Source organism: Lathamus discolor, chromosome 8 (genome assembly GCF_037157495.1).
Source record: "Lathamus discolor isolate bLatDis1 chromosome 8, bLatDis1.hap1, whole genome shotgun sequence".
NCBI lineage: Eukaryota > Metazoa > Chordata > Aves > Psittaciformes > Psittacidae > Lathamus > Lathamus discolor.
In genome coordinates, this window is record NC_088891.1 from 13516162 (window position 1) to 13542919 (window position 26758).

A 26758-nucleotide genomic window follows, 5' to 3' on the forward strand; every position below is an offset into this window, starting at 1 on the left:
AAGCAATAGGATTTCTAATTCTGCAATTCAAAACTGTTCTTTTCAGGTATTTGTTAGTTCATAAAAGAAAACTATTAGGAGAAAACATCTCTTCAGTAAGTATGGAGCTGTGGCACTATGTATAGAATAGACACTAAGCTGTAACTGGAAGGTAATGAAAGATTTATATCTAGTCTTCACTCTCACCATCAATACAGTGATTTACCACCCTCAAATATACTGATATAAATTTTGCAGAATTATACTGAAAACAAATTACTGAAATGCTCCTGTTTTAAACCCCACCCTGGTTCATAGGAGGAAGGGCAATGTGGAGATCAGACCTACGCTAGCTTCACAGTCACTGCCACCATAATGTGAAACCGCGTCCAACATGCTTGGTTTGGGGAGCTGAAGAAGCCGTGTGTCACCCTAGAACAGAAAACAGAATGCACTTAAGCTGACAGAACATGTGAAAATTTCTTCCTAAGGTGTTTTCTGGAAAAACAACTAAATACTTTAGTATTAAAATACAGATTTCCCAAGATGAGAATTCTAGATATAGTCAATCTTTTCCTTTTTTTACCACTTCACAGCTTCTTTCACTGATGTTGATGATGACCATTTCATCTTTCGTCAAGGCTTCTCCAGCCAAGGGAACATTTTGGAGATAAGGATGATGATAGATGACGACCATCTTCACTGCTGTTACTCACTAATTCAAGAACCAACTTAGCCACAACTACATGTCTGAAGACATACAAACTGAAGGCTTTCATCAATTTACTCAGCCTCATGATAGCTGTAAATCCCACCCTGCAGCGACTCCACAGCTGTTGCTTTCTTTTCAAAGCAGGCCCGACATGAATTAGCTATGAAAAAGCATATGTATTTGGCTAAGCCTCATCTCCTTCTGAAGGCCTGTCTTCCACACAACACATGCAGCAACTGAGGTCTGGGAAGCCCAATTCCATTTCGAAGCCAAGACATCCCTCCCATTAAACAGGTTGACGGCAGCTCTACATTGAATTCCAGCTGTGATAGCATTTTTATAATACATAAATAAAAATGCATGCCAGAAATTTTATTTGAGGCCTTAAACACAAAACAACTCATGACAACATAAGTTTCCTTTCTAATTTGTTTAACAATCCAGCTTGACAAAGATTCAACTATTCGCAGACTTCTGCAATATTTTACACAGAGATTGGCTTAAAGATGGAAAGCAGTAATTTGTAATAATAAATCACGCTCAGATGTTCCTGAAAAACACCACAGGACTGTTTAAAAAATACTACAGTAGGTATTTCGGTGCTTATGAGAACTGTCAGAGAGAGAGCAGCCCTCTATTTAAAATGCGACATGTTTGCATCTTGCGCTATCAGATGTTTGCTGAAGTGTTACTCGGTTTATTCCTCTGTAGCTTATCATCTTCACGATATACTCAAGCATCTTTGGGAACAGCATTCACAGTGATGTAGGGTTACACTTGCCAAAAAAACAATGGGTTTTGAAATTCCGCTACTAAGAGTTAATCTCTTTGGGGTATTTCATGCTTTATCTCATCACCTTAAGTATTTATCGTGCTCAGAAATTTTGACAATACACTTTAAAGTGTTCTTGCACTTATTTTCCTGTCAACACCGATAAAATAACACTTCTATGCTGAGGAGGAATGTAAAGTAGCCTTCAGCTCAGACAGACTGAGTGAATGATTTGCAAAAGGCATTAAGGGTCTGAGAAAAACTGTAATGGGAGCATACAGAAATCCTGCTGGGGAAAGCCAGCTATGCTGGGTGAACATAGGTTCCACTGTGGTTTATCATCACCATGCATAAACTGGTATTCTTCCTCCCTAAGATCACTGCAAGAAAAAGAACAGTTACATCATGTGCTATTTGCTTCAAACCCATAGTCAGACTTCTTGAATATAAACCAGAGCGATTTGAAAAGTGCAATGTGAAAGCACTGACTCATTTTTGGGTGGAATCAGCAGTGATGCTACAGCCACAGGAGTCAGGGAAACCTCCTGGAAAAAGTACCATGTTGATTTATGGGAATGCACATTATGGAAACCCTTCGCTAAGTACTCAGCCTTCAACGCAGAACCATTGTCCAAGCAGTTGAAGTTTTGTAAGTACAGAAGCACTCGGCCTTCCACAAAGCCTGAAAAGCTTCAACAACCAGTAGCCAAACACTCATCTTCACACTACAGCCAGGGGCCAACAAGCCCAATAAATGGGTTTTTTGATAGCCATGATCTTTAGACTCTGATGTCAGGAACTACTGACATAAACAAACTTATTTAAACCTGCACAAATCAAACACCCCTGGTAACTCCTCCCTCCTTTTAATCTGTTGAAAAGGATCTTTTTTCAATGTACAGAATGTACATTTTTTTAATGTACATGACTGTAAATACTAAGAAGCTTTGGTATGTTGAAAATCTCCTTAAGGCTACCTATCACTATCTGCAATTTCTCAGTCCTACTGTGGTAACACAACCCCAAACCAACAGTAAGCCAGAGGAGGCTGTGGGATGGGGGTGGGCAGAAATTCAGAAGTTCTGGAAAAAAACCCATCTATGACCTAGTCTACTTTTCGGTTAAAGTAGTCTACTCTATTAAAAGACTATTAAAGAAATTAAAAAAGCAACTGAGGCCTCCCACGTGCACGATCAGTATGTCAGTTCTTCAGGGGCATCATCTCGTTGTGTCACGCCTTCAGGAGGTTTTGGTTTCGTTACCAGCATTACATATTTGGTACAAGTGCAACAGAGGTGCTATCAGCAACTCACCAGCATAGCGATAAGCCCTACACTCAGTCAAAAAGCAACCCCCCTCGCTCAAAGGCACACAACACTCAATTTCAAATGTTGTGTGGTCTTAGAAGAGCCTATAAGAATTATAATGATGTGAATGAAAGTCCTGAGAATGCCAGCACTGTTACCCAGGTCAGCCGATACCCCTGTTTCAGTTAAGCCAAGATCCACATAGTTGAAGGTTAACTTGCTTGATTTGTAAATCCCAGAGAAGCCTGCATGACTTCTGCAGTTTTTCACAAGGCTGAAAAGACCTCATGGGACAGGAATTAAAAATCTACAACTGCCTGGGCAGTAATGAACTTCTGTTTCAATCCAAGCCATCACAATAGTCATTTTACGTGTCTAGACTTATTTCACCCGTGCAAATGCTGAATAACTTGATGGATGCAGTTTCATTCCTCTCTGTTTTCAACCGATTTGAAGGATCACCAAGATTTAACTGAGTGACATTCATCTTGTTACAGTTCACATTCACTTTAAAATTTAAAAAACAAAACAATAATAGAACTTTAAAAATCAGACTACTGAAACCCTAGAGCACTCAGACCTTGTTATGTTTGCCCTCCACACATACACACATCTTGAAAAGTACCTTTCTAAAACCTGGGCCCACTTGAACACTGAAATGTCAAACAACATACTTGTTTGCTTACAAAAGGTGTCTGCTTTCCCTCTCTGCTTCATTCAGCCATCCTGCTAGGGCTGCGCTGCAGCTTTGAAGGCTACCAGAAACATCCAGCACCTCATGGAACAAAAGCTCCCAACAATGCTAGATGCAAGACACTCAAAGTGCCAAAATTACCACTACTAGAGCAAGAATAATAGTGGTGTACTCGTATCTGTTCAAAACAATTCTCCCTTCAAGGGAAAAAGTGAGTTCACGGATGACTGCGCCATTGCTGGCACAGAGCTAAGACAGGCACGGTGAGGGCCAGCAGGCACAGCACTGACCTCGAGTCACCCACCATCCCTGGCCTCCGCTCCAAGTTTACTGGTTGCACGTGTGTTTTGTAACACCCTGTACTGTGTATTCTTAGAACATACTTTCCAGAGAACCAAAGGGACAGGGCTCACTCCTCCACAACCACTTCCAGACCAATCTCACCAGCAGCAGCAGCATCCTGCTCCTCAAGATAAACTAGCAGTTTACAGCCTAGTGAAGGATCCAACCTCTGCGTCTGCATGCTCTAAAATCAGGTGACCCGTGAGGCGAGATACAGAGCAATAAATTATTAGGGCAAACAAAACACTGCTCTAAAAATAGCACACATGAGCAGCATATGAAAAACAACAGTTTTTATGCAGTCAAAGCTCAAGGACCTCCACAGCCTCTTTTGTTTTGTGCAAAAACAACTGACATAAGCAAAGACGGCTAAACAAATAAACCCCAACTTTAGCTCTTCCCTGATAACTTTCAGGGAATATATTCAAACTAATATACGGGGGGGGGGGGGGGGGGGGGGGGGGAGCTGAATTTGTGACCAACAGAAAAGGTATTAATGTCCAAAGTAAATATGCAATGAAACTTGAATCAGAAGATGTCAAAATGACTGTCTTTTAGGAAAATTTCCCCAAGCTGCCTTCAGTTCAGAAATGCCAAAAAGTCACTCTCTGCTACACATCAGGTACTAGCATAGTTCAGGCAACATTTAGGATTTGCCCACTTGTCAGGTTCTATAGATTTAACAAATTATTGCGAATACTTAAGTTGAGCATTGGGAAAAAAAAAACAAACAACAAAACAAAACACAACCTCCCCCCACATCCCCCCCCCAAAAACCCAGAAAACTGACCAGCCTCCCTCCCCAACCATTACAGAACCCAGAGGCCTGACAGCCACACTTGTTTTGTCAACTGTCCCAGTTACCAAAAAGATTATCCAGAGATTTTCTGTTAAAATCAATAGAACAAATTTCATTACTTTCAAGTGACATCAATACAAAATTCTGTTGGAGAAATAGGATCTTTTCCTAAGAGATTACAAAGACTAAGTGTAGTCAAAAAGATTTCAAGTTTACGTTTAGGAATACATAACTACATTGGCTATTACTATAAACAGCTGGTATTTGCAATCACTTACCTTCAAGAGCTAATAAAAAACATATCCAAGAGATTTTTAGCACAGAACATTTTATTCTTACCATCTGAATTAGTGGCTGATCTTGAAAGGACCAGAATCTGGCATGGGAATCCAGACAACAAGCAACCCACCCTCTTTATCCCCAGAAGAGCACGCAAATTGGGTTCACTACAGCCTTAATACTGGGTTGGATTCCTAGGAAATAGCATTTAGAGAATTGCTTTCGGCATGAGTTGGTTTTCCTCAACTGTGGAAAAACACTGCCTGGAATCCTACAATTTTCCTCAGAGATTCTTCCCAGTCCGAGCTGTGATAAAGCTGGAAACAGGCCCTGCAGTGGGAACCTCTAGGCTGGGTGCAGCCCACGTGAATGCCATCAGGGCTCCGGCAGGCAGATGGCAGTGCCTTATCTGCCTGCTGGGGAACTGCCAGCAGTGCCCACAGGATTTCTCATGGAATTCATCACTGAAAATGAGTGTGAAAGAGACAATGAAGAGATGATGCCTCACCAGCATCCAGCTTTGTGAGGAAAATACATCTGGTCAGTGTCTAACAGCAAAACATATTTTCCTGTCCTCTTTTTTTGCCTCTCAAAATACCATCTTTCATAGCAAGCAAATAACTTACATACAAAACCCAAACCCCAACTTTCAGGATCTTCCACAGCTCACCACCATTCCTATTGTCTCCCACTCACTATTGCAATAAACTTCCAGTTAGCCTCTGATTAATCACTTGTACTTCTTCCCCCCTGTGTTATCCTATAGTCAGGAAGAACACTTGATGCAACTGACTGCTTCCCAGCTTCTCCATTACATTGATAAAGGCTTGTTCGCCTGTACGCTGGGAGCACAGTTTATCTGTCTCATCAGTATTATCCCTTTGTTTCCTTACAGACCTCTGTTGGAAGTCATCGATTTCATGTTTGATACTTGCATAAGGTCTGAGGTGAGGATGGCCTTTTGTTCCATGCTTGTATAATACCCAGCAAGCCATGATACCTGAATGTACCTCTTAATTTGTATCACAGATAACAGATTATAATCTCCAGGAAAGAACTCCAGGAATTTGCTTCCCCTCTCTTTAAAAGTAGTGTTATGACTGAGTTAGACACCTGGAGGCTGAATAATTCCTTGGTCCATCTAGACAATCAAGCACAGCAATATGATACACTCTGGAAATACATTCTTAGAATATAGTGGTTTGCTACAGATCTACATGAAGGACTTAATTCTGTAAAGAGCCCACTGTTGTTGTGTTAAGACCTACAGACATAGATGTCCCTCACAGAAACAGCAAGAGCTGAAAAAAACTGTGTTCTAACAGCATTGATGAAACAGACTTACAACGGGTTGTTTGTGCTTTATGAGAAGCAACCTGCATTCAGAAATATACACAGGTCTTGTTCAAGGCTTTCCCAGGGGACCAGATCAAAACCTGCCTCAGAAACACTTCCCTCCAGGAGTTTCAGTGCTATGAAGTTTACTCTATACCAACACTTCAGCTGCCCTATCCTAAAAAGACATACTGAGCCTTCTGTTTTGAATTTAACTATAGTAGGTACAAGAGCCATAGAGTAACTTTACTATAAAAATAAGCAAGATAGCACTCAGGGTCCTTCTAGCATCCTGCTCACAGCAGCCAAAGGCAAGCACCTTAGCAGAAAGGGCACAAAGTAGGGCTGTGCTGGTTATTTCCCCAGAATACTCTCCCAGTCAATTGAACCAAAGGGGCAGAGAAGTTTGCCCTGTTCAGTGGCAAAGAGCTTCAACGCCTTCTGTGGCACCTGCTACAGATCTCCACTGTCCTATAGCAACATTCCCCTGTTCCCACCAAGGAAGACAAACGCCTGGCTGCAAGTGCAAGTCAGATGAAAGGCCACATCCACACCACAAGCTGCAGGACCTTCCTTGCTCCTGCCTACCATGCCCAGGCCAAATACACAGAGCTTCCTACCTCCTCCTTATTTTCCCCCTTGCCATGCTATTCAAGTTGCAGTAGGCAATTTTCACCTTAAGTCAAATGAAAACAATCAAGAGAGATCTGCTCAGATTATTAATTTCTGTATTTAAACCAATGATTGAGCAGCCAGGCTTTTCAAGTATACAATATTTCAAACATCTTTTAGAAAGATCTTATAGGAACTAGAATACGCTAGGCCTCTTGGAATTCACATCCACATTGTCTTAGTTTATGTTTTCTGCTCCTCCAGCTGGTCTGCTTTGCCTTTTAAAATTTAGTTTAAAGCCATAAAACCAACAAGTTATCTTCAGTTTCATAAACTTTGCTAAAATGAGAGGGGGAAAAAAAAAGTGTTAGTTGCCATGGCAGCAGCGAGGAGTCACTGGGTCAGGATGCAGAGAACTTCTCTTGTTCTGTCTGATCATTTGCATCAGAAGTTCAGCCATCTGTTATTAACTATTTAACAACAGTCTTGCTTGTTAGCACTGGTGCTTGCTATTTAAGTTTGCAGAATCTATCTCCCCACCTTCGGCCCTTTTGTAAATATCCTAATTAATGTGGAAATTCATCTGAGGGTTCAGCTGTCTTTCAGGTAGGATGACCACCATTACTTAAATTTGGTCAGTATTCTTTCTCACCAAGGAAAAAGCATGCACTTATACAGACACCAACCTCTAGAAGCACCAGTTTTATTGTTAGAGACACCAATTTGAAAAGAATTTCAGGCAGTAGATGGTGTGGCTGAACTCCAAGACAGGCTACATGCCTCCCATTTAAACGTATTCCACTGCGTGTTATATTCCCAAATTCCGAAGTATCCCTTCATCTTCTACATCCCACATTCTCAATATTGCAGAAGAAAACAGTTTTGTAATTTTATTTCAGAGTCTGAATAGCACAGACTCAACAATGTGTTACTAGCAAGGAAATACTACCTTTTATCCTCCAAGAGGATCTGAAATAGATTCACCTACTAGCTGTACACATGTTCTCACATTTCCAAGCTTAGAATTTTGGAGTTAAAAATCATCACTATCTACATTCAGATCTCTACGACCTAAGGCAAAATACTGACTCTTTCTGAATCTAGTCCCAGGAAAGCAGGCCAGCCCTGCTGCTTCTCATCCATCATGCTCTCAGAAGAAAGCAAAAGGCTACTCAATGACAAAAGGGGAACAACATGGCTGTTTCTTTTACTGATCCTAAACTTACTTCACAAAAATGATCAGTGCTATTAGGAGCAAGTAAGAGGCCTTCAGCATGAAGTCCTTGTTTCAGTCATTTAACAACTTAAATGTGGCACCACATAAGCTAAGACCACCCTGCTCACACATACAGCCAGTAAAGATAGGATCCTCTGAACTTTGAAAGTGGATGAAAAATTTGAAAAGCATTTATGTGGGAAGAGAGAGTTGCAGAGCATCAGAAGACTAATTCACTCGTCCAAATAACAAGACAGGATTTTCCAGACTAGTCTTTCATTCAGATGACAAGACCACCAACAGCCTGGCAAACACACCAGCATTCTCAGTGCAGCAAGACCTGGTGCACAGACAGCACTGGCTAAGGTGCATTCTCAGATTCTATGAAGATGAGAGATTTGGTAGATACAACCACACATGTATAGGATAGATCCGATACAATGCAATGATTTATAGACCAGTGTGCTACTGTATCGAAACAAGAACACAGACTAATTCATTACTTCTGGTTCTGACAAGAACTGCAACTGAACAGACTGAAGTGTCTGAAAAGGGTTTTCTTTCAGCATGTTCAGAAAATTTGTCCATTACAGATACTCAGGTTCACATGTGAATTATATCCAGGGCAGCTTTCTGACTATCAAATCATGTCAACTCCAGAGACTTGGTTCAGCTCCAAGAAGCTTTGTGAACACTGCTGGCATACCTAAGTCCAAGAGAAATAGTCGCACTGGGGAAGAGTTTTCCTATTTTCCCAGAATAACTGAAAAACAAAGAAATGAGAAACAAACCAAACAATGCAAATGCACTGTTAATAACAGAGCTTTTAAAGAATATGCACGAGGAGAAGAGAGAAACACTCAAGAATTCAAGACTTTTATTTTAATGGACAGCACATCAAACATTAGATATATAGTATGCAGGTTAAGTAGGAGCTGACACTCTCATATCTTTATTACAACATCATGTCAGTTAGAAATTACACCTACAAGCTGAAAACTTCTGCAGTACTGCTGCTAGAACAGAACTAGCTATTAGGGTATTTAAAAAAAGCACACAGTGTCCCCAGGTGAGGAATGTAGATTATGAATCCCATTATTTTATCTGAAATAAAGAAAAAGACAAATCAAAAAACCCCAGAGCAACCTATTTTCATGACATCTGACCTCTTCTACTGCAGTTTCTTTCTGTATTCATCTTCTGCTTTCCTACTTCATCTCTCAAAACTTTGATGTTACAACCTGCTCATTGTCGTCTAAGTGGTGGGTAATTTACCTTGTGGAACTTTGTCAGAACATGTTTGACCACCCAAAATCATCCTCCTAGCTAGTGAGGCTACCTCTGGCTTCAGGTTTGTTTCCGTATCTGCAGTCCAGATTATTTAGAGGGTGAGGTGGAGGGATAGGAATAAGGCTAGCAGACCAAAGGCTTCTTCATTAGAAAGGCAAGGAGCTCTGAAAGAACCGAGATGACATTAATGATGGTGGAGCAGCATGAAGCTCCTCGGGTAATTTTTCCAATGCTATTAACCTTCACCTACAAGGCCTGCCCTTAAGTGGTTAAACAGTAACCTGCAAAAGTAAAAAAGTTACAAAAGAGACAATATATGCTTCTCATTTAAAAACTTCTGGGAGAACAGCCAGGAACATAAAATTGTATTTAAACTTTATTCAGGAGGACAAATGAGGACATTACAACTCTCACGCTGTGTAAAAGCCTGCTCAATTTAAAATGGACACCAGAGCCTACTATGGAATTTTGAATGCATAAAACAAAAGAACATTTTGGATAATTTTAGAATTTTAACTGTGTCATACAGCACAATTCAGCTATTTACAAGACTCCACATTGTACTCCATGTTATTAAGCTTTAATAGTCTTCTGGTACTCAAAAGAATAAAATGTTAGAGGGTCAAAATTGAAAGGCTTAACAGAATTCCAGCCAAGAATCTAGTTTGCCTTTCTCTCTACTAATATATGGTAATTTTCTACATAGCAAAATGGCAGACATGAGATTAACACATTTAAAATTCAATTTATGCAATTACGAAATTTCACATTGTCCTCTCAAAACTTCCTTACTACTTTATAAAGCAATGCTTCATTGGGTCAAAACTAATAATCCCACACAAACCACAAGAGTACACTAGTGGAATTGTTGTTCCTCCCATATCGGGAGGTGAATGTCTAATAGCAGCCATCTCACTGAAACTAGAGCTCTGGTACCTTTCGGAGGAAGAATAAGCATCAGATCCAGGTTGAAAATACATGCAAGTACTTGGCTGGAACAACATTTGCATTTTTAGAGAACAGGTTGGCATAAAAAGAAATGGATAATCCTCAATTCAGCATTGAGCTCATATGCTATTTAATTAGCTTTAAACACAGCCTACAGTTAAGCAACCAGTAAGCTGCTAATTAAAAATACATATTTTTAGTTGCCCCCAAAGCTGATATACTTGCATCAGCTTCATTTGTCCCAAGACAAGTAGTGGCAAAGGGCTGATAGTGCTTTCATGCATTGTTTCCAGCAGAAATCAAAATACTGTAATAGTTTCCTCCTGCTGGAGGAAAAGGGAAAAAAGAGAGAAACTTGACCTACATAACAAGGCACAGAAGAAACTCAGTTAAGCTTCAGGGTGGTTTTGGGACGGGGGGAAAAGTTTTCTCCTCTGCAACAATGAAGAGTCAAGCAGTTACATATGGCTACACCGACAACTGTTAGCAGATTTAACTACATGTCTCACTTTTAAGGCTTAAAAATATCCCCTTCCTGTTCCAGGCTACCTAATACTTTTGCCGTAAGAATGTAATGAATTAACACAATTAATTTTCAGGTTGTCCATTACTCTCCTCTAAAGGGAGTTGTTAAAAAGAGATCTCACAAGCCCCAGCCTTTCCTGTGCTCAGTAATGGGAACGAAAGGGAGAACATAGGGAGAAACTGTTTGTTTTTCTAAAGGAACTATATACAGCCCAAGCGCAGCGCGCTCCCGCACTGCGCCGGAGGGGCAAACTTCAGCATCGACGGACGTTAAACCACCTCCCGCAGCAGCACACCGACACACGCCGCCGATCGCGCCCGCGGTGCCACAGCCTGAGCTGATTTCAAGCCAGGGACGCCTGTCCCACCACCACCCCCCCCAAGCCCCGCCGCCCCTCCCGGCACCCGCGTCCCGCTGCCCCTCGCCCCCGCACCGCCCGGTTCAAGCCCTTGCTCCGCCACCGGATCCGAGGACACCCCAAGTGCGGGCGAGCGGCCGCCGTGGCCCGCCCCAGGCCAAGCGCGGTGAGCGGGCGCGGCGGGCCCGGTTCCCCGCCGGTACACACCTTCTCCGCCGGCGCGCCGCGGGTGGGTGCCCACGGCATTTCCACAAAGGAGGCAGAGTAGGGCCGCGCATAGCAACAGGGCCCGCGCCCATTGGCCCCGCCGGGAGAGCGGCCGCCCCCGGGGCGGGACGGGACGGGACGGCCGGGGCCCGCCCCACCGGCTGCACCGCCCCGCCGGCAGGTGAACGGGGGGACGGGACCGGGCACCGACCCACGGCAGCAGGAGCCGTCGACACGGGCGCTGGCGCGCTGCCGTCCGCAAGGAAGGGCGCTATGGCCACGCGTGCCTTGCCGCGGAGCTGCCGACACCCGGGGGAGGGCAAGCACCGGCACCGTCCAGCTCCCCACGAGGGGCTTCGAGCGCCGCCGAAAGCCCGGCCCCGCGCATGCCCTGCGCACCGAGTGCTCACACGGAGGGGCGCGTACGCGGGGGACGGACACCCGTGGCTGCTGCAGTGGGACAGGAGAAGGCCCGTCCGGCCGCCAGCCCCAGGAGCCGCTTCCACAGCGCCTCCGGCACGGCTCAGCCCCATGCCTCTGACCCCACGGAAACCGTCGCTGGCTCTCCCTGCATCACCGCAGCTATTAACCCACCTGATGAACTCCTTACTTCAGCGCTCTTTACAACCCCTTCCTCGATCTTTTCAGGGGCACTTTTGGGGACTAATTTATGAAGTTTCAAGAGAATAGTCCCAAAAGCACATGTATTATTCGAGGCAAAGTCTAAACAACATATTGTCTGCATTAATTTCATCCAGTTTCTCCCTATTTACAAGTCAGACGACATGCACCATATTAACATGATTAGCACCAAAAAAAGTAGTCAGCCTAACCACTTTACAAAACAGGATCACAGCTCCTGTTCTGTAATTAGATGCCACGAAACTGTAAGTCCAGATCAAACTAGATTTCACAACCACATTCAAAATCCAGTAGCACTCACTAACCCATCGAAGAGCATGGAGAACATGTTCACAGAACAATACCTTTTCCCCACTCACATTTTAGAGAGCAGTATTATTTAGCTGTGGTTGTGCAAAGCCGTGGCCTATACAAGATCTTTAAGCAGACATTTTCTCCTAGGAAGGCTGGATACCCTTTAGTAGCTGGCCCATTTAAAGATTGTAGATACAGATAGTGCCTTACAGAAAGTTATACATGAAACATACCATTTCATTAGTCACTGACATTCAAGCTTCCTGTGTATTTTATCTCAGTTTGCTTTCCAAGTTTTTTTCTTTCATGGAACATTTACTTCTACAAAAACACCAAAAGTTTACACAGTTGTCTGAAAAAGCAATTTCAAGTTTTTGTAATCAATCAACCACCCAGCCTTTGAAAAAAGTACTCAGATGATTTTCTATGGAACAGTTATTCAGTATCTATGGGAGGGGTAAGAGGAATATTTAGCATGCTAGTAAATATGCTATGTTTAAAAGTTTTGCTAACAAGAGGCATAAGCAACAACCCCAAGTCAGTTCCCACAGGGGCCAGCACAGACAGCTTTCAGCAGCCACCAGCTGTTTCCACAGGCCAACTGACCATGTTTTAGTGATGAGCAGCTGCCTCTGGATGACAGGCATATCCACCATAGTGCTCCTGAACAGTCTCCCCACACTGGGATACTAGGGTGCAACCACAAAGATCCTTTTCACATCTGAGAGTCTTCAAGTACAGTAAAAGCAGGACAGCATGTTGACACCCCAGCTTTTAAGCTTAAAGTCCTAAGCCAGCTGTAGGTATGCAGAGCTGAGCTCTGTGCCTGCTTGTAGAAGAACACCCCAGAAATGAATGCATCTGGCCTAGCAGAATGCCAAACTTAGAAACTATAATATTAGAAATTCCACAAATAAAAAAAACCCACCTTGAAACATGCTATTCATTTGTCAGTCTGATCTCATACGCTTCCACAAACTCTCAGAGGCACAAGATACATATAAAAGGACACTGGTAGCGTGACTGAATATGAGATGTACAGTATGTACAGCAACACAGAGATATTCATAGGACTTTTTCCCTCAGCTGCATATTCCATCATCATAAAGGAGCTGCACTTAAAATACTACTATTCCAGTTTTAACACTGCAAATTACAAGAAACAAGCAAGACTGAATTTAACGGACTATTGCACCCCACGTTCTACCACAAACAGGGTAACATTTATTAAAATAAACAGATTATTTTAAAAAGAATGGATTTTATTCCAGCATAAACTCTAGGAATAAGCAGTCCTACACATTTCACAAAGCAGGAAATCACAGCCAAGCGTGGTTCATCTTGGTATCAAGTCAGCTGTGGATCAATTCAGGGGCACTTGCCAGTAGACATAATTGGCATCACCCCATCATAAAAAAAGCCCAACTCCAGCCTTTGGAGGGCCATGCCAAAGCACAGCATGGCTAGTAATGAGCTAGTTCAGAAAAACGCTCCAGTTCAATTCCAGCCCTGTCTTGAGTGAGAAAAGCAAAGTGTGCGCATGACCCCTAAGAAGCAAAGCGTGACTTCATAACACCTTAGGTTTACATAGCCTAGCTGCAGAGACAAGCTAAAAACAAAATCACACTCCTACCAATGTATCCCTTGCTCAAAACAATCATTTTGGACTGAGGCATCAATGTGAAAAGTATAAAATGAGAAAACACTCATGCAGACAGCCCTATTCCCTTCTCCCTCCTCAGATGCTTATTTCCTCAGAACAAAGCTGAGGTCAGCTCTTGATGCTTGCAATGCATGTCAAAAAGCTCATAAGATATACTATTCACAGTCTTAATAATTATGTATAGTTTTCCTTTATGTTTAAACTCAGACTTCTTGAGTGAGAAAGAGTACATATTGGCTACAGCACATCTAGAAAAGTAGCATCAGATACTAACAGTTCCACTACCATTTTAAAACAAAACAAAATCAGCGTATATCATAAAACTGTTCGAAATTTCACACAAGAAGCTTGACTGAAGATGAATAGAGCCAGCTTATAAAAAGTGTCCTAAAACATTTAGGAAAGGCCATTACATAGTCTCAGCATGAAGATGGGATGAAAGTACATAAAACGCATATCAAGCATCATCCCTTAACCTTTTTCTCTAGTGGATCCAAAATACTTTCTCGTAGAAACTTGTTTGTTCAGTGAGACTATCAAAGTCTGCACAATAATAGCCAGTTATGCCAGTTTTAGTGAACTTAATCACTATGTAAGATGAGGCAGATATTTACCCTACCAGTTCTACATTGATCTCCTGATCTTTACCTTCAATTTTTTCTAGTTTTATGAACTATTCCTCCTGTTTCAGCTTCATTCCTCCTGCCCTTCAGCTACTTGGTTATATTTGTTCACTTTTTAACAGCACGCACACTTCTAATAAAGGGTCTTCCACACCTTGCTTGACTTAGCGTGGTGTAAGCAGCTGCACTGCGAGTAGCGCTACTAGCATGGTTATGGTAGTAGCCTTTACTCAGCCCACTCCTCCAATTCTAGTCCTTCAGATACTTTGTTTCTTGTTGCTTCTCCACAGTAAACAAAATTTCTCTGCCTGTTCAAATAGCAAGTGCTTCAAAAGGAAGAAGCTGTTTCCCCCTCAAAATAAAGCAAAACAAAGCCATATTTTTCATTAAAAGGCAACTGAAGTGGGAAACCTTGCATAGGAAATATGCCTGAAGACTCATTTTTAAACAACTATACAGCAGAGAAAAAAGGATTTACCTTTAAGTAGCATGAGTGTTGAAATCAATTCCTTTGACCTAACAGTGCATTCCCAGTGCATACTGATTTTGACAACTTAGTCCCTGCTCAGTCCCTACTGGTAGGAAACTCTTACTCCACATCACTGGAATATTTATTAAAGCTCTTCTTGATGCATCTGTGCTCTTCCTCCTTACTCCCAAGTCCAACTTTATCAAAATTAAAAGCCCAACTAAAAAACTGTAACAAAAAAGAATGAGTAAATGGGATGTCCTACTGGGACTACGTTGCAAATAAATATTCAGATATATCATGCAAACAAACCATGCATTGATACTTGTGTCTTTACAAAAATTGCACAGGAAAAGAACATCAACCCAACATACCAAAATTCACTTTTTGCTAACACAGAATTTATGCCCTCAGCAAGTAGACATCACAGACATTTGTCAGATACTACTCTTAGCCACCCCTCTGCCCCTCCAAGTCTGCAGACAAAGCCTTCTAGCAAAGTTGCTGACCTGCCTGGAAGTGCGAGTTTGAGCCAAGTTTTGTTTCACTTAGGTTGTTGGGCTAGTGCCCTGGCAGGGAACTCAGGAGAACAATACCTGGCAGGCAGGGGAGAAGGGCTTCCCATCACTGTGGGAAAAGTGCTGACCACAGCAGCTCTTCCTTCACCTCTCCTTCCGCTGACCTTCAAAGGAAACCACCACCACCCTGCCACCTCCCACCATGGTACCAACTAAAACCACCCTCAGCTTGCTCTCTCTGCCCTTCCCTCCCCCATTACACCCAACAACAAGATGATACTTGTACAACACCTTGAGAAAGAAATTTAATTTATTCCAGCACAGAGAAAGTGTGAAACATGCCCTAGAAATCCTCAAGGCTCAGTGGGAAAAAGGAATCCCTGCATGCACAGCACCATAAAAGGCTAAACTAGCTTGAGCAGTCACCTGCTTCCAGTCTCACTAAAGTTCTCAAGCCAAAATGGACTGACTTACCAACCTGGATCTCTGGGACCTTAATGGAAAAAACCTCAGTAACTTCACAGGATACATAATGTAAAACAGATGACATGGCTCATGTGCACCACGGATTCCTTATTTTAGACAAGTTTTTATTTTACTTCAGAAAACAATTCAGCTTGTTTTTTTCCCTTGGAACAAAAAAAAGTCATACTTGGCAGTAGGTTTGGGAAATGCATTGATCGCTGCTAAGAGAGAAGTCTATGTGCCCCACACTATATACCTGGACAGAGAGTGGATGCCTTCCCTCTAACTGAAAAGTGGTAAAATCAAAAGAAATGTGTATGGTGGGAGCTGAAGAACTCCCCTTACTGCTCCTAAAGCAATAAAGTTGTCCAGGAGACTTCTTGGTAACACTTTTTCTTTACCTTGATTCCTAACAAGGATTCTTACATTCAGAACAGACATGAAAGTGTTTTTAGTGTCTTTAGTACTTCACATGTGGAGTGCTTCCTTCCTCCTATATTCATCTGCCTTCACTAATTCATGCACTCATTCCTCTTCAAATTATCCCTGAGAACATTCTCACGCTATTCTACTACATCTTTGCATTTTGAGTCAACAGAATGTACTAATACCGTCTAGATAGAAACTCTAGATAGTTTTGCTCCCAAAGCCAACATTAAAAGGTAACGCAACAATCACTAGCCAAAAGAACTAGTCAAGCTGATTTAACATGGAAGAAAATGTATTAATGCAAGTGAGTTTTATTTGATTTGGTCAAAACCACACTGAATTGTTAAGAACAGATGAAGAATTTTCATGACTGTCTTACACCTCAGTTTTGCTGTTTACAAGTAGCCTTTATATATATATATAAAAACATCTCTTCCAATCTTGGTACAGTTGTGCATGCAGATAAAAAATAACTGTATATGGCTTTGGCTGTGTGCTCACAGCTACAGTCATCCCACCCTGCACAGCACCAGCAGAAAAAGGAACACATAATGAATGCAAAGTCTTCCAAAGTCCAACTACCTACCCAAGTCCAAGAGGCACTCTTCAGTACTCGCATTCACCTGGGTTTATAGACATCCTTAACTGCCTACTTCTACATGAAGTTTTTGCACTCCAGAGTACAAAGGTAACCATGCGATTGTACAGGCACTTCTAAAACAATTTAAACCTAAAACAATTTAAACCTTCTGTCTAAACATTAAATACAAATGACCTGCAAAGACTGAACAATTTATTACCATCCTGAAAGACAACAATGTGCGACGCGTTCAAAAATCTAAAAAGCAGAATTTACCAAGTATCAGTTCAGAAGGGAGAAGTTATTACAGCTACAAATACAGTTAAATGGCAAGATCTTATTGACTGAAAGAACAGCTAGTAATTGCCAGACTGTTATCCTAAACCTTTGCCTGGTAGAATGAAAAGCTATGGCTATTTCACCACCATTTAACACTTGCTATTAGTACACGTTTGTCAAAATAACAAAGAAATATTTTTTAAACAGTGAAGCAGAGCAAGTTCTTTTCACAAATGTCATAGAGCTGGTTTGTTCCCATCAGTTACTCTGTTTTCACAGAAGATTTCTAATTTTAATAAGCAGAATTTCATTTGGCAACAAACTCACATCTCTCATGAGAATCTGTATTTATAAATGTTGGCTTATTTTTAAAAACATTTAGAAGCTGGCAGACCTCAGTTCCAATAATAGTTTCAACACTGCCCTTAACAACAAAGTCCAGTGTAATATGCCTCAGCCCAGGGATCTGATCTGGCATGCCAAAGTTTCTCACTTCAGCAAATAAAGAATACCGTCAGAAGAGTCAGTTGTATAGCCCAAACCTATGGGCTTGGCATATCCACAAGCCCCAAAATATCCACTTAAATGCCACTCCAGCAGCATCCATTTTAGCAACAAGAGCCCCTCTAAATGCAGCTTGTATGGACACCACCAAATAAACAAAAAAGAAAATGGCAAAGTTGTTACTACTATGGTTTGTTCCCTGAGGTACAGGCACACAGTGAAGAACTCTCCCTGCTGAACACTGATACAAGCGCTCTTCCAACCCAAGAGCTATTTTTACAACAGGACAACTTGCATCGTTGTCAACATCCAGGTACAAGGTGCAGAACAGTAAGAAAATTTTAACATAAGCAAACACACCCAAAATGTAAGATTCTCCAATTCTATGAAGTCTGCAAATTAATATCCTTAGATTTTTACTGGTTTTTTTCTTGGGGGGGGGGGGAGGGAGGGAGAGGACTTCAGCTTCTAAAAGCTAAGAATTCTCCTAAGCTAAATTTCCATAGAAGAAATAACAGAACACATATTCCAATTTCTTGGATGCCAGCACAAGACTGCATTGAAAGAATCCAGACTCCAACCTCAATTAAAAAAAAAATTAAAAAAAAAAGCTTATATTCCTGTTCACTCATCCTCTCCATTTACATACGATTTGTTATCAGGCCAAATCTGCACTCCCTGAAGATTAGAGCTAGATGGCTTCATGCCTTATAAATGGAATCCAAGTGCAGTATCCTGACCACCTGTCAGTTTGGTTGGGTTTTCCTCCTTTTAAAGGGATCTGGTTTTATTTGGAAGCAGTCTACCCAACCTGGGAGCAGCAGACACCCCACGCCCTGCAGCCCATCAGAGCCGGCCTCCCTCGCCACACGCACCTTCTTGCACGTGCCCTGCACAGCGTGTCCGCCAGCACAGCTTCCTCCCTGGCCAGGGAGCAGCGTCACCTCCACCTCATCATCACCCAACCTGCACTTACCTGTGGCAACCAAGCCCCAAGCATTGCCCAAACGCTTTTGGAGTGACAGCTCCACTAAGCAGGAAGCACCTCATTTCCACTTTACTACTTTGTTTACTGGCTACATCGTTCCACCACAGAAAAGTTTAAGTGCTTCGTGACATTTCACTGAGAAGATACTATAAAAATAAAGTGTCTGCATCACAGTGCAATATGGGACGCTAAAATACCACTCATCCTTTTGAAAAAGATATTTTCACTTCCTGATCTGCATACTCTGTAGCACACCATCTTAGCTAAAATGTTTCCAAAAAATATTTCACAGAGTGAATATAGGGCATAAAATTAAATCTTGTTCTTAAAAACAAGGTCCTTATCCAGAGCTCCTAACAGCTAACTCCACAACTCTTAACCACATTGGTTCTGCTCACTTCCCTCTCAACTCAATGCCTCCTCAATCCTTCCTCCTAAGAATCTGAGGTAAAGCATTCAATCAGCTTTTTATCTTCATTAATCTCTCCTCCAGCTTCCTCACAGATACACTGAGAAATCCCTCAGCTATGTTTCCAGTATGAGGTAGTAAACAGACTTTTGTTGGGCCCGAAGAGTTAGCTCTTTCCATACCAAACCACCAAATAAGGTGGAAGAAACCTTCTTAACCCAATTACTACAAGCAGACCTAGAGGCACGTATCCGAGTTTGACTTGCAAAGAGGGAGAAGAGAAAAAGCAATCTTCAGACTGATTGTTCCTCTCTTGTAGACAAAAAGCCATTTCATTAAATTATGATAATCTCACTGAGGGAATTAATGCTTCAGAAAGTACGAGAGAACTGCTTTTAGCTTAATTTGTAAGTGAAAACAGAATAGTCTACACAGAGAACACAGCAGAGGAATAAACAAAGCAAGGTAATAAAAAATAAGAAAAGACTCAAATAAGGTGATAAAAAACAGCCAGCATGCATTTAGAGACAAACAAGCCTGTCTTCCTCCTTTAACTGATCACTCGCACAGCGAGGGGGAGGGAGGAGGAAGGAGCAATAACTCTGAGCTACTTAGACTTTTGATGTCTTGTAACATTCCCACAGTAAAATATGACTATACTGTAGATTCATGTAAACCACAAGATTTTTTCCAGTTGTGCACCAAGTGTACTCTATGAGTACGTAACAATCCTGAGTTTGGCAGTAAGCTATCACCCTGACATTATGCAATGTTTTCATTAACTCCGATGGTGAAACAGTGTGTTTATACAGTTTATGAACAAAGCTGAGCTGGAAAAGCTTGCAAGCACTCTGCTACGAAGCCTAGTTCTGTCTTCCAAACTCAATAAACTGGCAAAGTGATCAGAAGTCATTAGAACGAAGTTCAATAGAAGCAAGAGCAAAGCTCTGTACTTGAGAAAGAAAACAGAGCTCCAAACACCCAACATGAAGCAGCTGACTAAGAAGCAGTACCTCAGAAAATAAATGGTGATGGTATTATGGATCAAAGCTAGGTAAGCTGATAGGTTGCTACTGCAGGAAGACAAAAAACAAACCAGAAAGAACAAAACTTAAACATCACTTCAGAAACATTGTATTCGAGAAAGGGAGACACATCATTCTTTGCACTGATAAAGCCTCAGCTGAGCCAACATGTCCACTGTATTTTAAGATGTTTCGACACTTCACTTTAAAAGTGGCAGCGTAGGAAAGGTAAAGCCAAGCAGCAGCCACCAGTATTGCTGTTAATGCATTCCCTAAACCAGGTATAAGTCTATGTGAATATGCTTAGAGCAGCCACTGCCCTTCCACACTGACAACCCACCTGATGGGCAAGTCTTGAGTGATGCTCATGAGACACATCCTGTGAATGCCTGTGCCTTTGCATGGCAAAGAAGCAAGACCACATTTTTACCTGCACTTTCTAACCCCTCTTCCTCACTTGCAAAACTGCTCCACTGGTTTGCTATGCAACACTCCACATTCCATCTTCTCCATGCTGCTCTCGTATACTGCATGTTTAAAGCTGTAATTTTCAAACTTTCCACAATATAAAGGGAGGTAAGTACCTTAGGGCAGGATTTCCCTTTTTTCTTCATTTCCGCTCATCCCTCTCACCTCCTTAATAAAGTATTCTGTAACATTTCCCACTGTTAAAGTGGTTGCACATCTAGATCTCCCCTTTCTTCTCCTGCACCACCCTTTATTGCTGGTGATAACGAGATTACTTACTATTAGTATGACAAAGGCTAAACCATAACTTCCCCCCCCCCCCCAGTGAGGTGGGGCCATTACAATCTTATTAACTATAATTTTATGCTTAATTCTATCTACAAAAACTGCATCTTTGCTTTAATTGGATTCTGATATAATTATTGGCAAGAATGAAAAAAACCTCAAATATTTCAAGTCTGTTTAAGTCTGTTTCTTTGTTTTTACTTGTATGGATTTGCAGTCCTCTCAGAATTGTGAGGGTCTGTAGAAAAGTGGAGACTGTGGCAACTGAGTGTGCTTCTCCCCTGTTCTTTGCTATTAATTTGGGACAATTGGAAGCAGGTGACTACACACTTGGCTGCTTGTATCCTGTGGTACAGCTGCTATGCAGAAAGCAGAACATGTAAATATGTGCACGATTCCTGCCTCCTAAGAGGCTCTATGGGCTGCATGTGGCATTTAGAGTAGCACTTTCACAACCCCCTTTGTGCAGGGTATTGCTTTATTACATTAGCACACAGCTAAGCTACACGAATCTACTAAAATGGCTGGAGATACTCCCTCGGTCTGGAGATATTTCCAGATTTTTTGTTAATCTTAACAGAATTCCAAGACATTATTTCTGAAGGGTTTCACCCAGATAATGATAGACATTCACATCTAACTTTTTCTGCCTGAAAACTAAAGAATAAGCACAGGTCATATGGAGGTTCTGAACGGCTACAGAAGAACATCTTAAAACTACAAATATTGACTTTGGTTTTACCTGGCTATTTTGAAGTTTTGTTTCACCTTGACAGCAAACACCTTTCAAACTTCAGTGTCTGGTATTAAAACAAAGAGATTCTAAAAACAATGTGCCTTGCTGCAATTGATCAGGTAGAGGTTTACGCAATTAAGAAACAAGGAAGAAAGCAAAGAGAAAAGCCCATTTTAAAACCCTAGTACTTAAACCCCATTATTTTATGTATATGTTTGTGATCATTTCTGTACTATCTGTGCTACTGCCACATCATATAATCCTTACAGCATATACATACAAGAAATACACCTAAGAGTGGTCATTTACGCGGTGTCACTATTAGCAAACATGTCATTAACAACTCTAATTAAGCTGTGTAAGTCATGTAAGTGTTAGCATTTAACACACGGATATCTAAGCTATATTAAAGTGTTTTTCAAAACACCAAAGTGATTATAACACAAAAAGAATGTGTTTTTAAAACTGAAAGCAACCAGGTGAACAATAGAATCGCCAAAATTTTAAGAAACTCAAATATCTAATCAATACTTCCAGGCAATTTTTTTTAATTAACACTCACTTCTACGATGAGGACTCATAAAATCTGTTTAAAAACCAATCTTGCTTTAAGTAACAAGAATCAATAATCACTGCTCTTGTAGCTCAAGATAGAAGTCATGACATATTTTCAACTCTAGGGGCATCAGCAGCTGTTGCTATACTGCAAAAGAGCTGAAGTGTTATAAACACATACGTAGACAGTCGACTTTATTTTCCTGTAAATCCAGATGTCAGTAATCCAGATTAAGATCCAACCAAATTATGGCGAAAAAACAGTATTTCAGCATGCTTGTTACGATACATCTCCTTTATAACCGGAACGAACCCCTCTGCCAGATTACAAAACATCACAGATGGAAGTTACGGCTCTTCTGAGGGTGTTTTTCAGCTACATTTTGTCATTTTTGCCCACGTGCTGGCATTGTCTGTCGGTGTCCCATTTGCCTTTGACCGACTCCCGCCCCAGCACTGCAGTTCTGGCTAACAAGCGGGCTGTAGCTGACACACCAACTGCAGCATTCCCGGAGCAAAAGCAGTTCGCTACGGTGTTTTGTCTCCCTTCCGTCCAACCCAGACAATGGGAAGCTGAAGGGCAGGCAGGACATGGGGTCTTGGACGCATTCCCGGGGTACCTTCCAGTCTACCAACTCGGGAAATGATAATGGGAGTGAAGCCGAGCACCAAGATTCTCTCCCATCCCCCAAAATGACAGGGGAGGAGATAAGAAAATAGAGCGATAACACCGAGACAAAATACCAGGCTAATCCGATACAAAACAAAACACACACAAAGAAATATCCTGATAAACCGTTTACCTCGTTCCGGCTTCATTTTCTCCGTCTCCTCAGGCAGGAGCCCCGGTGCCCCGCTGCTCCCCCCACGAAGGCTGGCTGCCGCTGCCTCCAGCTACCCGAGAGCGATTCTTTGCCGTACGACCAGCAAGCGGACCCCTGCCTGGCAGCGGGGCCCGCCGGCAGGCAGGCAGGCAGCGGGCCGGGGACGGCTGAGAGACGGCGGCCTCTCCCCGCGCCCGGCCAGGGTGTCCTTCCGTGACACGGCGCCGAGCGGGGCTATTTATAACCTGCCGAGGAAAAAATCCCACAACAACAGACCTCGGCTCACCCCCGACTCTGAGTCACCGCGGCCCCGGGCGACGGCGGCCCCGGACGGAGTCCCCTCCCTTTCGCCAGCCCCGAGGAGGGCAACGAGCGGCCCCCCACACCCCTCCGCCCCGCAGCCCGCGGGCCCTGCCCCGTCACCGGCCGGCGGGTGGCGGCGGGGGGCTGCCCGGCACCTTCATCCCCGGCCCCGCCGCTGACCGCCCGGGTTGCCGGGCCGTGCCCCCCGCGCTTCGCCCCGGTCAGACAGCCCGCCCCTCCCGCCGCCGCGGAGTGCTGCTCTCCATGGCTCTGCCTCCCGCCCTTCCTCCTCCTCCTCCTCCTCCTCGCGGCTGACTAACTCCCCTCCTCTCCGCCGGGAACTCCCCGCCTCCCGCCGAGCGGGGCACACACATGACAGCCCGGCGGCGGCGGGCACGTCCGCTCGGCAGCGCGGGACCCGCCGGTACAAGACAACGGAACAGAACGGGACGGGACCGGAGGGCACTGCGGGACCCCGCACCGTGCTCATCCCGCCCCCAGGCCGGACCGGCCGCCCCGCCCCACCCCTCGCCCGCCTCACGTGCTCCGCGGCTGCCAATCGCGTGCCTCCACTTCCTGCCTGGCTGCCCTCCTGCCGGGCAACTCGGTTGTCATAGCAACAGGGAGCCGGCCCGGCTGAGGCCTGTTGGCGCTGGCGAGCCCGGCCGGTCGGCGGGGGTCGGTGCCGCCGCCGTTTCTCGCTTTGCGAGTTTACCGGTATCCCTTCCTCTTGTACCCCCCGCCCAAAAAGTGTTTTGGCACACAGGCCCCCGGACCCTCGCTCACCCGGCGTAGGCAGACCAGCCGCTGGTGGGCCCGTCCCGCACTCCCGTTAGCCGCTCGCCGGCTCTCGCTGCTCGGCCTGCACGGCCGCAGAGGTGTTCCCGCGCTGGCACCCCGTGTCTCCACACAGCCGCGTGCTCATCTCTGTAGGGACCTATATATATAGCTGCATATATAGGCGTCCTCTGAGCAGCGATTGAAAGTGTGAACGGCCCGAGCCGCGGAAGGCTGTGCCCCCACCTGCCCAGAGGAGCTGCGAAGGAGGGGAGAGGCCGCCTTTGTGCTCCTGGCCCCAGGGGAGGCCGCCGCCCTGATACCTGCCCCTCACATGCCCACTGCCTGCCCTGCCCAGCAGCCCTGTGCTCCACGCTCACTTCACACCAGTGACAGTTTGTGTGCAAAGACAATGGGGCCATCTGGGTTGTGGTTACAACCGCCTCAATCCAGCAGAAAGGCAAGCGTACTCGAAAGGAATGGCCTGCGCCATGCCTCATTCCAAGGCCTGTGTGGCTGCCTGGCAGGTCAGGAGCCAGGGCCACTGAATGTGAGCCAAACATGGCCAGACCTTGCACTATTTAGTGCAGACACACTGCTAATGCCTCCTCTGGAAATGAGGAACAAGGTGCGGTGGTGACGGGGCTCCCTCCTAAACAAGGGACTCAGATCCATGCGGGCTATAGTGACTCTGGTATCCTAGGCTCCCAACAGTAGAGAGCTCACAAGGAGACTGTACCAGGGCCAGGGAAAGCACCTCATACAACAGTAATGCTCTGAGTTGGATGTAGTCAGAAAAGACAGATGAGTCGATACCGACCTCTCTTACTTTAATGTGGTCCTATATTTGGGATATACACAGACACCACTGCACCTCCAGTCATTACACTGGCAAATCCCTGCCACTGTGATTATTGTTTACAAACTCTTCCATCTTACAGACTGAGCACTACTGGGGACATTCACTCTCTACAAGATGATTTATAAATATGTGTCTTCTGTCCTTTCTATATAGAGAAAATACACATGGGTCAGTCAACTCCCCATACTTTCTGGTGTGCCAGGACCCCTGCAGATGCTTGTACACCTAGGATCCGCATAGCCTCCCTTTTCTCACAGCTAATCAAGCAGCCACTGAAGATATTGCAGAGAATGTAGAATTCCCAAACAACTCAATGCTACACTGTTTGGCTCATAGGAACTGCACCTATGTCCCATTATTACACTTGGAGGGTGCTTCAGAGAACAAGCTGTCCAGTAAACATCTCTCATTTCAGTCATACCCCAAAATACATAGGCAAGTAGGAGGGTATCACATGCAGCGCTTTGATATTACACTCATAAGTACATGAGTGTTACTTCTGTTGCTGTGTGACTGCTGTAGATGTGTTTGGTAATTACAGATATCAGAGCTCTCTGCCGGATGCAGTATAATTGCAAATGTGGCAATCCAAAATTATAAAAGGAGGAATTTTACTGAGCAATAGATGCTGTAGATGTATGTATATGTGAAGTTCAGCATGACTACATGGGGCATGATTCAGCCACCTGTCAGATCCTCCTACCGGTTATAGTCATACTAATGAAAAGTCACATCCTTTAGGCAACTAATTGTTGCTGTAAGACATTGCAAATTAGTTTGTAGCTTGCTCTAATATTGGTTTTACAGTCAAAATCAAATCTGCCTTTCTACTGTTTAACTACAGTTGTAGCTATTTAACTGTTACGCCTCATGTAGTATTTTTAATAGTTTTTAAAGTTTTAAGCTCATTTTAAGCATCACTTTTTTTTAGCATCTCACGAGACATACATAGGCCCAACTTCCAAGAAAAAAGCACTTAATTAATGAGCCAAATAGTAAGTGCTCAGTTTTCCATTACTTCATAGTTCTTAAGAGTTCAAGAAAATGCCAGATACATTCTGAAAACCATTTACCATTAAAAAAAAAAAAAAAAAAAAAAAAGAAAAAAGAAAGTTCTAAGGGATATGATTAGAGTAAGCCAGGTCTGGCTTGCAGTCCTACTCTATGTGACTGCATAGGAGATTTAAAGTTCAGCTTCCGCTCCAGTCAGATCATTTCTGGACCCAGAGAGCAATGGGTATATCTGAGATACATCCTTCAGGTCCTGCTTCACTTCAGACAACGGATGGTTTCCCTTTTGACCACAAAGATATATAACAGATCAGAAAAAAGCAGAAGAGGAAACTTAAGAATTATTAGAGAAATCTAATTATACAATATTTTATGTACAATATTAAAGGCAAAGTAAGGGTAAGCATCCCAAACAAATTTGTGGACTTAGTGTGTCTAAAATGTCTAAAAATGGCCTTGAACTCATAACTTTCCTCCCAGTCACGAACCAAACAATGAGCACTGTATGAATAGCCAGAGAAGACATGGCATTAGGGGTTTCAATCGTGGGAATTCGCTTACACATCCTTGGAGACTTTTTGAGAACAATGACACTACTGAAATGCATTTCTGACCTCAGAAGCTGAATATCAGGTTAAAAAGTCTGAAAAGCGTACGGCTGCATTATGCATCA

The 26758-nt window shown here is 43.4% G+C and overlaps 1 protein-coding gene across 4 annotated transcripts in view; it reads right to left on the bottom strand.

Moving 5' to 3' along the window:
- ATOSA (atos homolog A) overlaps window positions 1–23910 on the bottom strand; it is a 47753-nt gene extending 23843 nt beyond the window's left edge. Inside the window, exons 1-3 of one of the 4 annotated variants that reach the window (XM_065688057.1) lie at window positions 23808–23910; window positions 23112–23377; window positions 324–411 (exon numbers count right to left, since the gene is read on the bottom strand). In XM_065688057.1, coding sequence (XP_065544129.1) covers window positions 324–375 — 52 coding nt within the window. In that variant the 5' untranslated portion in view covers window positions 376–411; window positions 23112–23377; window positions 23808–23910. Of the gene's footprint in view, window positions 1–323; window positions 412–11376; window positions 11444–23111; window positions 23487–23807 lie in introns of those variants that run through there. The other 3 variants (XM_065688056.1, XM_065688058.1, XM_065688059.1) reach the window with 3 other exon arrangements.
- Between the last annotated feature and the right edge of the window lie 2848 nt (window positions 23911–26758).